Here is a 17,382-nt window from a genome sequence, read left to right as displayed (position 1 = left end):
GACCGCTTTAATCCTGTGTTTTCTGTGTGTGTGACCGCTTTAATCCTGTGTTTTCTGTGTGTGTGACCGCTTTAATCCTGTGTTTTCTGTGTGTGTGACCGCTTTAATCCTGTGTTTTCTGTGTGTGTGACCGCTTTAATCCTGTGTTTTCTGTGTGTGTGACCGCTTTAATCCTGTGTTTTCTGTGTGTGTGACCGCTTTAATCCTGTGTTTTCTGTGTGTGTGACCGCTTTAATCCTGTGTTTTCTGTGTGTGTGACCGCTTTAATCCTGTGTTTTCTGTGTGTGTGACCGCTTTAATCCTGTGTTTTCTGTGTGTGTGACCGCTTTAATCCTGTGTTTTCTGTGTGTGTGACCGCTTTAATCCTGTGTTTTCTGTGTGTGTGACCGCTTTAATCCTGTGTTTTCTGTGTGTGTGACCGCTTTAATCCTGTGTTTTCTGTGTGTGTGAGCGCTTTAATTGTGTGTTTTCTGTTCTGGTGCAGGACAGAAGAGCCTGTGGAGACCGGATCGGCTCAAAACACTGAGTGCAAGAGCCCAGATCCTGGAGGTAGGGAGGATTTCACCTCTAATCATCATAACTGTGTTAAAGCGTCTCATAACGGTCTAATCAGATTCAATGATCTATGCTAAGCTATGCTAAAAGTGCTAGCGCCAGACCCAGAGATCGGATGAATGCATTCAAAAACGGTCAAACTCAACCGTTTAACTCTAGAGGAGACGGAAAATTACACTATTTTCAAAAATAGTGGCGTGTTCCTTTAATCAGTGTTAATTTTGATTTAGTTTTGTCATAGTATTTGGACTAAAATGCCATTTTAGTTTTAGTCATATTTTTTAGTCACCTGAATTGTTTTTAGTTTTAGTCGCCTAAAATCTAATGAGTTTTGTTCAATTGTAAAGCTTTATTTGAGCATTTAAAGCATCACATAACCGACTGTTACTTGAGTACTCGTCAAAACTGTGTTTTTGACCGTTAAAGCGCAAAAATACACATAAGAGCTCAATTATGTTTGTTTTTTTAAAAACGTCTATATAGTTTTTATAATGTTGTATTTCTGTTTTAGTTAGTATATCAGGCTCAGCTAAAGCTTCCGAAGTTTTAAATTTCTGTTAACATTTATTTAATTTCAAGTAATATGTTTTGTGGACTTTAATTTTGGCAGAAGTTATGAAATTAGAGGTAAAACGAAGAGAAAACAAGCGGTACTTTAACTCTCATATTGCATTCGGGTCCATTTTGACCCGGAAGAGGTACTTTTTTTATTTATATATAACATATAAGTGTATTAAGACTGTCATAAAACACATCTATTCCCCCCCCCAGATTTTTTTTATTTAAAAAATGTCAAAGATATAACAATTTCAACTAAATTGTTACACCTTTTGTGTTAAAGCCAAACAAGTCTTAATGTGTTTGCAGAGCAAAAGTTCATAGACTAAAGTCTAAATGTGAAACAGGAAAGAGGGATTAGAAAAGAAAAAGTCCACATTTCACTTAGTCGTAGTCTTTTGACTAAAATGCCCTTTAGTTTTAGTCACCTGAATTGTTTTAGTTGTATTCCAGTTTTAGTCGATTCAAATCTAATTTGTTTAGTTCAGTTGTAAAGCATTAATTGAGCATTTAAGCATCACATACATAACCGACTGTTACTGAATACATGACAAAACTGACATCATTGTGTTTTTAACATTAAAAATACACTAAAAGAGCTCAAATCACTTATGTTAGTTTTTTAAAAACATCTATATAGTTTTTATAATGTTGTATTTCTGTTTTAGTCAGTAAATCAGGTTAAGCTAAAGCTTCAGATAACCCTTACAGAAATGAACCATGGTTTTACTACAAATAAAACCAAAAAAACATGGTTATGGTAACCACAAATTACCCATGGCTTTACTACTCTATAGTTTAATTATGGGATTTGTGGTAAAACTGTGGTTATATAAATGGTAATCAATTACCCAAAAAAACATGGTTACTACACTTTTACTATAATAAAACCATGGTTAAGTTTTGTAAGGGAAGTTTAAGTTTATTTATTTAATTTCAAGTAATGAATGGATTTAGTGAACTATTATAACCCTGATACTTTATTGGATAATGTCAAATATTGTTCTTAGTCTTTCCTCCTGACTATGAATTAAATGGGAATGAAATTAAATACAAAATGTATATATAATGCGTGACTTTTAATTATAAACAAGCTGGAAATATGCCGGGACTCTTATTTTGAAATGTCTTACTATTGCAGTTCAGATGAGGGAGATAAAATATGCATCCGTCTAAATCTTATTACTATATAAACATGGTACAGTAAACATCACCGCATTAGTTCATAAACATGTGATGTGTTTCAGACTGCACCCTGCAGGAGGGAGGAAGTGTGGATGGGCCAATCGCCGCTGAAGCCGATGAACAGAGTCAAGTGGGAAAGGTTGGTTCCCTCATTGTCTCTGAGATCCAGTGTGCTCCTTCCATAATTATACTTATAAAGCTTTGTGTCTATACGGATGAAATCTGAGCCATTGAATCATTCACTCAATCACTTCGTTCAAAAGATGTGTGTAGTCGCGCGCGCTGAAGGTGCTGAAGTCGCGCGCGCTGAAGGTGCTGAAGTCGCGCGCGCTGAAGGTGCTGAAGTCGCGCGCGCTGAAGGTGCTGAAGTCGCGCGCGCTGAAGGTGCTGAAGTCGCGCGAGCTGAAGGTGCTGAAGTCGCGCGAGCTGAAGGTGCTGAAGTCGCGCGAGCTGAAGGTGCTGAAGTCGCGCGAGCTGAAGGTGCTGAAGTCGCGCGAGCTGAAGGTGCTGAAGTCGCGCGAGCTGAAGGTGCTGAAGTCGCGCGAGCTGAAGGTGCTGAAGTCGCGCGCGCTGAAGGTGCTGAAGTCGCGCGCGCTGAAGGTGCTGAAGTCGCGCGCGCTGAAGGTGCTGAAGTCGCGCGCGCTGAAGGTGCTGAAGTCGCGCGCGCTGAAGGTGCTGAAGTCGCGCGCGCTGAAGGTGCTGAAGTCGCCGCACCTGCACAAGTGTAGATAGTGAGCGTTTGTTCAGCTCAGCTTCTCACGTGTTGGATCGGATGAGAACGAAACAGACTAACTTGTGAAAAAGCCGAAATACTTCTTTTTGTAGCCTAAAGAAGAACATGCCTGCACTTTTGATATGAAATACTATAAGTTCTGTAGCCTATAGGATGATCATTTTTATTTTACCTTAAAATTACATTGACTTAATTTGATTTAAAAAGCACCTGCTGTAGCATCTTAGTTTTTTTCGTTGCACTAAACATTATATGATTTAACATTTTGGAACAATTATATACTTTTACTTTATATTATAATTATATGCGTTGTATTTAATTTCACTGGTAAAGACTTTTTTTCTTTACACTGAATTTACAAACATAATGCTGATTTAAGTAACATCTTTGTTTGGATTGCAGAATATGCAGTTGTTGCCTTTAATTTCACCTTTCAGCCTTTTCATTTCCAACTCAATTTCCTGTTAATTTCAGATTGCGGACTTGTTTTCATTAGCCAAAAGCCAATGTAGCCTGTTAAAAAGCAAATAAACATCTTGTTCATGTATACTCTCAGTCTTTTATTGTGTACATTTTTTTTTTTTTTCATCGGAAATCGGTATCGGAATGGGCCATGTAAAATCATGATCAGAGCATCACTATAAAACCTGTCCTTTTGTTTCTCCAGCAGGTCGAACACACAGAAGCTCCAGAGAAAGAGGTGGAGCAGCAGAACAGCGAGAGTCCAGCCGCTGAGATCCAGGAGAGCAGCGCTCACGACGAGGCCAAAGACGAAGGGCCAGAGACCTCCAACAAGTTCTTCTGCTATATTTGCAACATCACTTGCCATAACCAGCAAGTATGTAGCATGAAAACAATATCAAAAATCAGCTCATTCTAACTATAAGAACAACATAAGAAAAGATGTTGATGTGTAAATAGACCCGTGCACATTGAGCCACAATGTTACATTAAAGGGTTAGTTCACCCAAAAATGTAAATTGTGTGATTAATGGCTGAGCCTCATGTCGTTCAACACCCGTCAGACCTCCGTTCATCTTCAGACACAAATGAAGATATTTTAGTGTAAATCTGATGCTCTGAAAGGCGAATAGAGCGAGTGATTTCCATTGACTTAAAGGTAGGGTTGGATACCGAAATCCAGTTCCAATATGGCACCGGTACTTATATAACCGGTATGTACCGGACCGAATCAGAACGCAGATTTCGGTTCCTCATTTCGGTGCCAAAATTCAAACGTGCTTTCGTGCTTTGGCTGAGCCAGAGACAGACGCTCAGCGCTGGTCACATCAGAACTCATGACAACTATTCAGTGTTTTCAAATGTTTATTTCAGGTTTCAGACATTTAAATGCTCATAAGTACTAGCAAAAAACACACACTGATGTCTATGGAAGAGGCTATGACAATCCTTTCAGACGGTTATAATTTGACCAACGTTACGTGTTTTATTCACATCAGATACATGCACATTATACAGTAACTATATAGTTTACTCTATTCTTCCTCCAGTTCACTGGTCACTTACTTTCATGTGTTTCGTGAGACGAGAATGAACTCAAGTGTTGTAAATCCGACAGATCCGATTCTGAGGCATAAACTAACATGGCGCCGCCCATTGCGCTTTATAGATCAACTAACACACATTCACTCACACATTTGAACATTAGATAGTTCGTGACACAGTTAAGAAGTTTGTGAATATTTTGAACAAAAAGAAAAAACGAAATAAACCCGATACAGCTGAGCTGTGTGTCATGTGAGAAACATCCATGGAAACATTAAGGCGATGCGTTCTAAAATATTTAGCCAGAGAATATGATCATATTTCAAAATAAAGCTGAAGCTCGAAGCTGGTTTGTAGGTAAATAGGTAGATAATATACTATATCTCTTTACATAAATACTAGTTTCTACTTAAAACTATCATTTCGTTATTTTTACTAACCCAGATAATGATTAATCCGCTAGTTTGCACGTGAGGGGGAAAAAATAGCTTCCTTCCACTTAAGAGTTGAGCTCTTTATATTTTAATATATCTCTTTACATAAATACTATTTTCTACTTTTAAAAATTAATTTCATTATTTTACTAACCCAGTGTTTTGTATGTGAAGCTGTTTCACGTGAGTATTACCACAGGAGTGAAGCACAAAGCTTTGTTTAGCCTAGAACGGATATAATGATCAGATAGCACTTCTTTATTCTGTTTTGTGATCTGGATCTGGTCACTCGATTTTCCGTGATTTTTAACAATAGGCCTAGTCCATTTTATCCCAATGGACATCTCGTTTCCTTTCCCAAATCTTCACTCACGTCGCACCCATTTTCGCAGGGGATTATAAACGTTTCTTCATTCCTCTCAAAGCGCAGAGCGGTATAAGACGCATCATTGCGGGGAAATAGTATGACTCAAATATTTTTCTAACTATTTAATTTTCTTATATTCTTTAGGCTACCATTATTTACTGAAAATCGTTTAAATGTTTTATAGGCTGTGTTGTTTCACTGACGGAGGTGCTAAAATAAACATGCTTATAGATGTTTCAGCCTCAAATGATTTCAAAATGTAGGCTATACATATATCTGGCATAGACTACAGTATTTAAAATAGCATATATGCATAGTTACATTCTCAATTTAATTTACAGAGCAATCCCTGCTACGTTTTTAGTTTAACTAATACTATAGAAGCGGATTAGTGTGTGTCGCACTCGCAACCAGGGCGTGGCATCATCATCCATCGGCACAACCCTAGTGTAATGTGTGTGTAATGTGTGTGTAATGTGTGTGTAATGTGTGTGTAATGTGTGTGTAATGTGTGTGTAATGTGTGTGTAATGTGTGTGTAATGTGTGTGTAATGTGTGTGTATTGTTGCTGTTTGAGCATGAAAAGCTCTGTAATACTCAAGAAATCAAGACTTTGAAAAAGGGCACAAGTCATTTTGCTTCTCGAGTAAATGACTTGATTTAAAATCAAAACCCCAAGTGAGAACATGATTATTGTTGTGCAGAATTTCCAGAGCCATATGAACGGCCTGACGCACCAGCAGAAGATGATGGAGATCCAGCACATGAGCAACGCCTGTCTCGTCACACTGCTGCCGCGGGTCCAGGAGTCTCTGCAGGGAGCGCGCAAAGACGGGTGAGATTTACGCCACATTCATGCCACACTACAGCATCACTGGCACACCTCTGACCCCGTCACCTCTGACCTCTGACCTGTTCCAGTGAGAAGAGACCAGGCCTGCAGAGATGGTGCTCCACCTGCCAGACTCACTTCACCAGCAACGTCATGGAGCACCGGCGGAGCCGAGAGCACAAGGTGAGCGGCCACATCCACACCTTTCACAATCACACTTCAGCTCTTTTAGCCGGGTTATAGTTTTATTCATATTTTGAATTTAACTTTTCTATTTTAATTTACTATTTAAGTGCACTTTTATGATGGATAGATGCACTTTTATGATGGACAGATGCGCTTTTATGATGGATAGATGCGCTTTTATGATGGACAGATGCGCTTTTATGATGGACAGATGCGCTTTTATGATGGATAGATGCGCTTTTATGATGGATAGATGCACTTTTATGATGGATAGATGCGCTTTTATAATGGATAGATGCGCTTTTATGATGGACAGATGCGCTTTTATGATGGATAGATGCGCTTTTATGATGGATAGATGCACTTTTATAATGGATAGATGCGCTTTTATGATGGACAGATGCGCTTTTATGATGGACAGATGCGCTTTTATGATGGATAGATGCGCTTTTATGATGGATAGATGCGCTTTTATAATGGATAGATGCACTTTTATGATGGACAGATGCGCTTTTATGATGGATAGATGCGCTTTTATGATGGATAGATGCACTTTTATAATGGATAGATGCGCTTTTATAATGGATAGATGCACTTTTATAATGGATAGATGCGCTTTTATGATGGATAGATGCGCTTTTATGATGGACAGATGCGCTTTTATGATGGATAGATGCGCTTTTATGATGGATAGATGCGCTTTTATAATGGATAGATGCGCTTTTATAATGGATAGATGCGCTTTTATGATGGATAGATGCGCTTTTATGATGGATAGATGCGCTTTTATGATGGATAGATGCACTTTTATAATGGATAGATGCGCTTTTATGATGGATAGATGCACTTTTATAATGGATAGATGCGCTTTTATGATGGATAGATGCGCTTTTATAATGGATAGATGCGCTTTTATAATGGATAGATGCGCTTTTATAATGGATAGATGCGCTTTTATGATGGATAGATGCGCTTTTATAATGGATAGATACACTTTTATGATGGATAGATGCGCTTTTATAATGGATAGATACACTTTTATGATGGATAGATGCGCTTTTATAATGGATAGATGCGCTTTTATAATGGATAGATGCGCTTTTATAATGGATAGATGCACTTTTATAATGGATAGATACACTTTTATAATGGATAGATGCACTTTTATAATGGATAGATGCACTTTTATAATGGATAGATACACTTTTATAATGGATAGATGCACTTTTATAATGGATAGATACACTTTTATGATGGATAGATGCGCTTTTATGATGGATAGATACACTTTTATGATGGATAGATGCGCTTTTATAATGGATAGATGCGCTTTTATGATGGATAGATGCGCTTTTATAATGGATAGATGCGCTTTTATAATGGATAGATACACTTTTATAATGGATAGATACGCTTTTATAATGGATAGATGCGCTTTTATAATGGATAGATACACTTTTATAATGGATAGATGCGCTTTTATAATGGATAGATACACTTTTATAATGGATAGATGCGCTTTTATAATGGATAGATACACTTTTATAATGGATAGATGCGCTTTTATGATGGATAGATGCGCTTTTATGATGGATAGATGCGCTTTTATGATGGATAGATGCGCTTTTATAATGGATAGATACACTTTTATAATGGATAGATGCGCTTTTATAATGGATAGATACACTTTTATGATGGATAGATGCGCTTTTATAATGGATAGATGCGCTTTTATGATGGATAGATGCGCTTTTATAATGGATAGATACACTTTTATAATGGATAGATGCGCTTTTATGATGGATAGATGCGCTTTTATAATGGATAGATGCGCTTTTATGATGGATAGATGCGCTTTTATAATGGATAGATACACTTTTATAATGGATAGATGCGCTTTTATAATGGATAGATACACTTTTATAATGGATAGATGCGCTTTTATGATGGATAGATGCACTTTTATGATGGACAGATTCGCTTTTATAATGGATAGATGCACTTTTATAATGGATAGATGCACTTTTATAATGGATAGATGCACTTTTATAATGGATAGATGCGCTTTTATAATGGATAGATGCGCTTTTATAATGGATAGATGCGCTTTTATGATGGATAGATGCACTTTTATAATGGATAGATGCGCTTTTATAATGGATAGATGCGCTTTTATAATGGATAGATGCACTTTTATAATGGATAGATGCGCTTTTATAATGGATAGATGCGCTTTTATGATGGATAGATGCGCTTTTATAATGGATAGATGCGCTTTTATAATGGATAGATGCGCTTTTATGATGGATAGATGCGCTTTTATAATGGATAGATGCGCTTTTATAATGGATAGATGCGCTTTTATAATGGATAGATGCGCTTTTATAATGGATAGATGCACTTTTATAATGGATAGATGCGCTTTTATAATGGATAGATGCACTTTTATAATGGATAGATGCGCTTTTATGATGGATAGATGCGCTTTTATAATGGATAGATGCACTTTTATAATGGATAGATGCGCTTTTATAATGGATAGATGCGCTTTTATAATGGATAGATGCACTTTTATAATGGATAGATGCGCTTTTATAATGGATAGATGCACTTTTATAATGGATAGATGCGCTTTTATGATGGATAGATGCGCTTTTATAATGGATAGATGCACTTTTATAATGGATAGATGCACTTTTATAATGGATAGATGCGCTTTTATAATGGATAGATGCGCTTTTATAATGGATAGATGCGCTTTTATAATGGATAGATGCGCTTTTATGATGGATAGATGCGCTTTTATGATGGAAAGATGCACTTTTATGATGGAGAGATAATGGATAGATGCTCTATTATAATGGATAGATGCTCTATTATGATGGATAGATGCACTTTTATGATGGATAGATGCACTTTTATAATGGATAGATGCGCTTTTATAATGGATAGATGCGCTTTTATAATGGATAGATGCGCTTTTAAAATGGATAGATGCACTTTTATAATGGATAGATGCGCTTTTATAATGGATAGATGCACTTTTATAATGGATAGATGCGCTTTTATGATGGATAGATGCACTTTTATAATGGATAGATGCACTTTTATAATGGATAGATGCGCTTTTATAATGGATAGATGCACTTTTATAATGGATAGATGCGCTTTTATAATGGATAGATGCACTTTTATAATGGATAGATGCACTTTTATAATGGATAGATGCGCTTTTATAATGGATAGATGCACTTTTATGATGGATAGATGCACTTTTATAATGGATAGATGCGCTTTTATAATGGATAGATGCGCTTTTATAATGGATAGATGCGCTTTTATAATGGATAGATGCACTTTTATAATGGATAGATGCACTTTTATAATGGATAGATGCGCTTTTATAATGGATAGATGCACTTTTATAATGGATAGATGCGCTTTTATGATGGATAGATGCGCTTTTATGATGGAAAGATGCACTTTTATGATGGAGAGATAATGGATAGATGCTCTATTATGATGGATAGATGCGCTTTTATGATGGATAGATGCACTTTTATGATGGATAGATGCGCTTTTATGATGGATAGATGCACTTTTATAATGGATAGATGCGCTTTTATGATGGATAGATGCGCTTTTATGATGGATAGATAATGGATAGATGCTCTATTATGATGGATAGATGCGCTTTTATGATGGAAAGATGCACTTTTATGATGGAGAGATAATGGATAGATGCTCTATTATGATGGATAGATGCGCTTTTATGATGGATAGATGCACTTTTATGATGGATAGATGCGCTTTTATGATGGATAGATGCGCTTTTATGATGGATAGATGCGCTTTTATGATGGAAAGATGCACTTTTATGATGGAGAGATAATGGATAGATGCTCTATTATGATGGATAGATGCGCTTTTATGATGGATAGATGCGCTTTTATGATGGACAGATGCACTTTTATGATGGATAGATGCACTTTTATAATGGATAGATGCGCTTTTATGATGGATAGATGCACTTTTATGATGGATAGATGCACTTTTATAATGGATAGATGCGCTTTTATGATGGATAGATGCACTTTTATGATGGATAGATGCACTTTTATAATGGATAGATGCGCTTTTATGATGGATAGATGCACTTTTATGATGGATAGATGCACTTTTATGATGGATAGATGCGCTTTTATGATGGACAGATGCACTTTTATGATGGATAGATGCACTTTTATGATGGACAGATGCGCTTTTATGATGGATAGATGCACTTTTATGATGGATAGATGCACTTTTATAATGGATAGATGCGCTTTTATAATGGATAGATGCACTTTTATAATGGATAGATGCGCTTTTATAATGGATAGATGCACTTTTATAATGGATAGATGCGCTTTTATGATGGATAGATGCGCTTTTATGATGGACAGATGCGCTTTTATGATGGATAGATGCACTTTTATGATTGACAGATGCACTTTTATGATGGACAGATGCACTTTTATAATGGACAGATGCACTTTTATGATGGATAGATGCACTTTTATGATGGACAGATGCACTTTTATGATGGACAGATGCACTTTTATAATGGACAGATGCACTTTTATGATGGATAGATGCACTTTTATGATGGACAGATGCACTTTTATGATGGACAGATGCACTTTTATGATGTATTAGAAGCTCCTCATGTATCCGTAACCCTGTGTGTGTGTGTGTGTGTGTGTGTGTGTGTGTGTGTGTGTGTGTGTGTGTGTGTGTGTGTGTGTGTGTGTGTGTGTGTGTGTGTGTGTGTGTGTGTGTGTGTGTGTGTGTGTGTGTGTGTGTGTGTGTGTGTGTGTGTGTGTGTGTGTGTGTGTGTGTGTGTGTGTGTGTGTGTGTGTGTGTGTGTGTGTGTGTGTGTGTGTGTGTGTGTGTGTGTGTGTGTGTGTGTGTGTGTGTGTGTGTGTGTGTGTGTGTGTGTGTGTGTGTGTGTGTGTGTGTGTGTGTGTGTGTGTGTGTGTGTGTGTGTGTGTGTGTGCAGCGCTGCAGTCACTCCCCCAGCACCACCTGCACCGTCTGTAAGATGCACTTCCGGACGGCCAGAGAGTTTGTGGAGCACATGCAGTCGGCGGAGCACAAGCAGCGGGTGGAGCAGGTGATGCATCTCATGCTCGTTTGTGTCAGGCAATATTGCATTGGTTAAACGTTACACATCTGAGCCTTTCTTCAGTCTCAGTGAGAATGTGTTGTGTGGCTGCAGCTGTGGAAGGAGTCGGGGAAAGATGGAGCGGATCCGCTGAACGCTGGAGTGTTACTGGGAGAAGAGGATGGAGACGGCAGCGATGAAGAGAGGGAGGAAGAGGAGAACGGGAAGGTACAGCTCCACCCATGCAGACCAGAGTTCATTTAGTTGACGAATCATTTTCGTCATAATTTTCGTCAACAACCTTTTTTCACTGACGAAAACGAGACGATAACTAAATAAAAACTAGTGTTGGATGACAAAAACTATAACGAAAACCTACTGTCATTTTCGTCAACAAATAAAAACGAGATGAAAATGTGTCCTGAGTCTCAGATGCGGATCTAACGGCTGGAAAACACACAAACATCCCCAATCCATCGCTCCAGAGCGGCTCAATCAATCAATAACACACATTTATGCCAGGCCAGTGTTTATGAACTAATGCTGATGAATAATGACAATGTTTACTTTACGATGTTTATATAGTAATATGTTTCATATCTCCTCATCTGAACTTGAATGAGCTCCTGCATCTGCAATAGAGGCGCAGACATTTCAAAATAAGAGTCCTGGTGTATTTCCAGCTTGTTTATCATTAAAAGTCACGCATTATATATTCGTTTTTGCTTACACAATAAACTGAATTTAATTACATTCCCATTTAATTCATAGTCAGGAGGAAAGACCAGTATTTGACACATATTCAATAAAGTATCAGGGTTATAATAGTTCACTAAAACCATTTAAAAAAATCTTCATTACTTGAAATAAATGTTAACTGAAATAAAAATAAATAAACAAACTTATTTGAAGCTTTAGCTTAACCTGATATGGCCTACTGACTAATACAGAAATACAAAGTTATAAAAACTATATAGATTAAAAAAAAGGGGGGAAAAAAGTGAATTGAGCTCTCTCTTGTATTTTTAATGTAAAAAACAAAATGATGTCAATTTCAGTTCAAGTGACAGTCGGTTATGTAACGCTTAAATGCTTAATGTATTACAATTGAACTAAACTCATTAGATTTTAGTCGACTAAAACTAGACTAAAACTAAAAACAATCAGGCGACTAAAATATGACTAAAACTAAATCAAAATTTGCTGTTAAAATGAACACTGGCATGCATTCACTTCCCAGATCTGGCTCATTGAAGCCATTAGTCGAGTAGTTTATGATATTATTTAAAGAGGTGCTATTATGATTTTTCACATCATCTTTCTTCAGTGTGTACATAAATGGTGATACTGTCTAATGTGATTATTAAACTTCAAAAACCTCTGATTTCTTCAAATAAATGTGAGCCTGTAGATCGCACAACAGCGCCACCTTCAGGATTTAAACCTTCTACAGGCTCGACCAATCAATAGCGCACATTTATGCCACATGAACTAATGCTGATCCATTATGACAATGTTGTATGATCGCATATTTGATCTCCTCATCTGAATCTGAACGAGCTCCTGCAATAATAAAGCACACATTTCAAAATAAGAGTCCTGCTGTATTTCAGGCTTGTTTATTAAATAAAAGTCACACGTGTGTCCGATTTTCACCCGGTTATTATTTAGTTACTTAAACTGTATGTGATTTTAATTTAAAGTAAACTCTTGTATCTTCAGTCTGGGACGCCCCATCACAGGAAACACTTAGAACATTATTTGACACATTATTAAATATATAGATTTGACTAGTGTTATTATAGTTAACAAAAACAGTATCTCAGTGATATTACAATAACACTAGTGTGGCTAAATCTGTTACAGTGTGATTTATAAATGCAGAAATAGTAAGTTACGCCCCTAAAGTTTCTTAACGCGTTCTTTAATATTTAAACTTCGGAGCACAGGTGCACCATGGGAAAAAGTAAGCGTCAAGCCCTGATTCGAGCAGGAAGACCTGCTCTAGTAGAGCCCAAACGCATCCTCAAGCGTCTGAATGTGTGAATATGTGCCGTCTCTTCCAGGAGGGCGTGTCTGCGCAGATGGAGGTCACACTGGAAGATCTGGCCGAAGACGAGGAGTTCGACGCAGACACAGTGTATGGTGCGTAATAATCAGCCACCGAGATACAGAATCTCATGGGTCATGAGAAATCAAAAAGGACACATAAGAGGTCTCTGTACCTTTAAAACATCCTGAAAGCTTTATATTCACTATTTTAGCCTATATATTCACTATTTTAGCCTATATATTCACTATATTAGCCTATATATTCTCTATATTCACTATATTAGCCTATATATTCTCTATATTCACTATTTTAGCCTATATATTCACTATATTAGCCTATATATTCTCTATATTCACTATATTAGCCTATATATTCTCTATATTCACTATTTTAGCCTATATATTCTCTATATTCACTATTTTAGCCTATATATTCTCTATATTAGCCTATATATTCACTATATTAGCCTATATATTCACTATATTAGCCTATATATTCTCTATATTAGCCTATATATTCACTATATTAGCCTATAGATTCACTATATTAACCTATATATTCTCTATATTAGCCTATATATTCACTATATTAGCCTATATATTCTCTATATTTGCTATATTAGCCTATATATTCACTATATTAGCCTATAGATTCACTATATTAACCTATATATTCTCTATATTAGCCTATATATTCACTATATTAGCCTATATATTCTCTATATTTGCTATATTAGCCTATATATTCGCTATATTAGCCTATATATTCACTATATTAGCCTATATATTTGCTATATTCGCTATATTAGCCTATATATTCGCTATATTAGCCTATATATTCGCTATATTAGCCTATATATTCTCTATATTCACTATATTAGCCTATATATTCACTATATTAACCTATATATTCTCTATATTCATTATATTAGCCTATATATTCTCTATATTCGCTATATTAGCCTATATATTCTCTATATTCACTATATTAGCCTATATATTCACTATATTAGCCTATATATTCTCTATATTCACTATATTAGCCTATATATTCTCTATATTAGCCTATATATTCTCTATATTCACTAAATTAACCTATATATTCTCTATATTCACTATATTAGCCTATATATTCTCTATATTCACTATATTAGCCTATAGATTCACTATATTCGCTATATTAGCCTATAGATTCTCTATATTCACTATATTAGCCTATATATTCTCTATATTCACTATATTAGCCTATATATTCTCTATATTCGCTATATTAGCCTATATATTCTCTATATTCACTATATTAGCCTATATATTCCCTATATATTCTCTATATTCACTATATTAGCCTATATATTCTCTATATTCTCTATATTAGCCTATATTTTCTCTATATTCACTAAATTAGCCTATATATTCTCTATATTCACTATATTAGCCTATATATTCTCTATATTCACTATATTAGCCTATAGATTCACTATATTCGCTATATTAGCCTATAGATTCACTATATTAGCCTATAGATTCACTATATTAGCCTATAGATTCACTATATTAGCTTATAGATTCACTATATTCACTATATTAACCTATATATTCTCTATATTAGCCTATATATTCACTATATTAGCCTATAGATTCACTATATTCACTATATTAACCAATATATTCTCTATATTAGCCTATATATTCACTATATTAGCCTATATATTCTCTATATTCGCTATATTAGCCTATATATTCGCTATATTAGCCTATATATTCACTATATTAGCCTATATATTTGCTATATTCGCTATATTAGCCTATATATTCACTATATTAGCCTATATATTCTCTATATTCGCTATTAGCCTATATATTCTCTATATTCACTATATTTGCCTATATATTCTCTATATTCACTATATTAGCCTATATATTCTCTATATTCACTATATTAGCCTATATATTCACTATATTAGCCTATATATTCTCTATATTCACTATATTAGCCTATATATTCTCTATATTCTCTATATTAGCCTATATATTCACTATATTAGCCTATATATTCTCTATATTCACTATATTAGCCTATATATTCTCTATATTCACTATATTAGCCTATAGATTCGCTATATTCGCTATATTAGCCTATATATTCTCTATATTCACTATATTAGCCTATATATTCTCTATATTCACTATATTAGCCTATATATTCTCTATATTCGCTATATTAGCCTATATATTCTCTATATTCACTATATTAGCCTATATATTCACTATATTAGCCTATAACTTCTCTATATTCACTATATTAGCCTATATATTCTCTATATTCTCTATATTAGCCTATATATTCTCTATATTCACTAAATTAGCCTATATATTCTCTATATTCACTATATTAGCCTATATATTCTCTATAGATTCACTATATTCGCTATATTAGCCTATAGATTCACTATATTAGCCTATATATTCTCTATAGATTCACTATATTCGCTATATTAGCCTATAGATTCACTATATTAGCCTATAGATTCACTATATTAGCCTATATTAGCCTATAGATTCACTATATTAGCTTATAGATTCACTATATTCACTATATTAACCTATATATTCTCTATATTAGCCTATATATTCACTATATTAGCCTATATATTCACTATATTCACTATATTAACCTATATATTCTCTATATTAGCCTATATATTCACTATATTAGCCTATATATTCTCTATATTCGCTATATTAGCCTATATATTCGCTATATTAGCCTATATATTCACTATATTAGCCTATATATTTGCTATATTCGCTATATTAGCCTATATATTCACTATATTAGCCTATATATTCTCTATATTCGCTATATTAGCCTATATATTCTCTATATTCACTATATTAGCCTATATATTCTCTATATTCACTATATTAGCCTATATATTCTCTATATTCGCTATATTAGCCTATATATTCTCTATATTCACTATATTAGCCTATATATTCTCTATTCTCTATATTAGCCTATATATTCTCTATATTCACTAAATTAGCCTATATATTCTCTATATTCACTATATTAGCCTATATATTCTCTATATTCACTATATTAGCCTATAGATTCACTATATTCGCTATATTAGCCTATAGATTCTCTATTTTCACTATATTAGCCTATATATTCTCTATATTCACTATATTAGCCTATATATTTTCTATATTCGCTATATTAGCCTATATATTCTCTATATTCACTATATTAGCCTATATATTCACTATATTAGCCTATATATTCTCTATATTCACTATATTAGCCTATATATTCTCTATATTCTCTATATTAGCCTATATATTCTCTATATTCACTAAATTAGCCTATATATTCTCTATATTCACTATATTAGCCTATAGATTCACTATATTCACTATATTAGCCTATAGATTCACTATATTCGCTATATTAGCCTATAGATTCACTATATTAGCCCATAGATTCACTATATTAGCCTATAGATTCACTATATTCACTATATTAGCCTATAGATTCACTATATTAGCCTATAGATTCACTATATTCACTATATTAGCCTATAGATTCACTATATTAGCCTATAGATTCACTATATTCACTATATTAGCCTATAGATTCACTATATTCACTATATTAGCCTATAGATTCACTATATTCGCTATATTAGCCTATAGATTCACTATATTAGCCCATAGATTCACTATATTAGCCTATAGATTCACTATATTCACTATATTAGCCTATAGATTCACTATATTAGCCTATAGATTCACTATATTCACTATATTAGCCTTTATATTCAT

The 17,382-nt window shown here is 34.7% G+C and overlaps 1 protein-coding gene across 2 annotated transcripts in view; it reads left to right on the top strand.

Annotated features, from left to right (window-relative positions):
- Window positions 1-17,382, top strand: part of ciz1a (cdkn1a interacting zinc finger protein 1a) — a 43,755-nt gene that overhangs the window by 21,802 nt on the left and 4,571 nt on the right. For both annotated transcript variants that reach the window (XM_079815395.1, XM_079815394.1), the window contains exons 7-14: window positions 485-549; window positions 2,361-2,437; window positions 3,699-3,869; window positions 6,043-6,173; window positions 6,260-6,353; window positions 11,398-11,511; window positions 11,617-11,730; window positions 13,569-13,647. In XM_079815395.1, the coding sequence (XP_079671521.1) occupies window positions 485-549; window positions 2,361-2,437; window positions 3,699-3,869; window positions 6,043-6,173; window positions 6,260-6,353; window positions 11,398-11,511; window positions 11,617-11,730; window positions 13,569-13,647 (845 nt within the window). The remainder of the gene's footprint in view (window positions 1-484; window positions 550-2,360; window positions 2,438-3,698; window positions 3,870-6,042; window positions 6,174-6,259; window positions 6,354-11,397; window positions 11,512-11,616; window positions 11,731-13,568; window positions 13,648-17,382) is intronic.

The sequence above is a fragment of the Gobio gobio genome (genome assembly GCF_949357685.1).
Source record: "Gobio gobio genome assembly, chromosome: 4".
Classification (NCBI taxonomy): domain Eukaryota; kingdom Metazoa; phylum Chordata; class Actinopteri; order Cypriniformes; family Gobionidae; genus Gobio; species Gobio gobio.
This window is presented reverse-complemented; position numbering and strand designations above follow the sequence as displayed.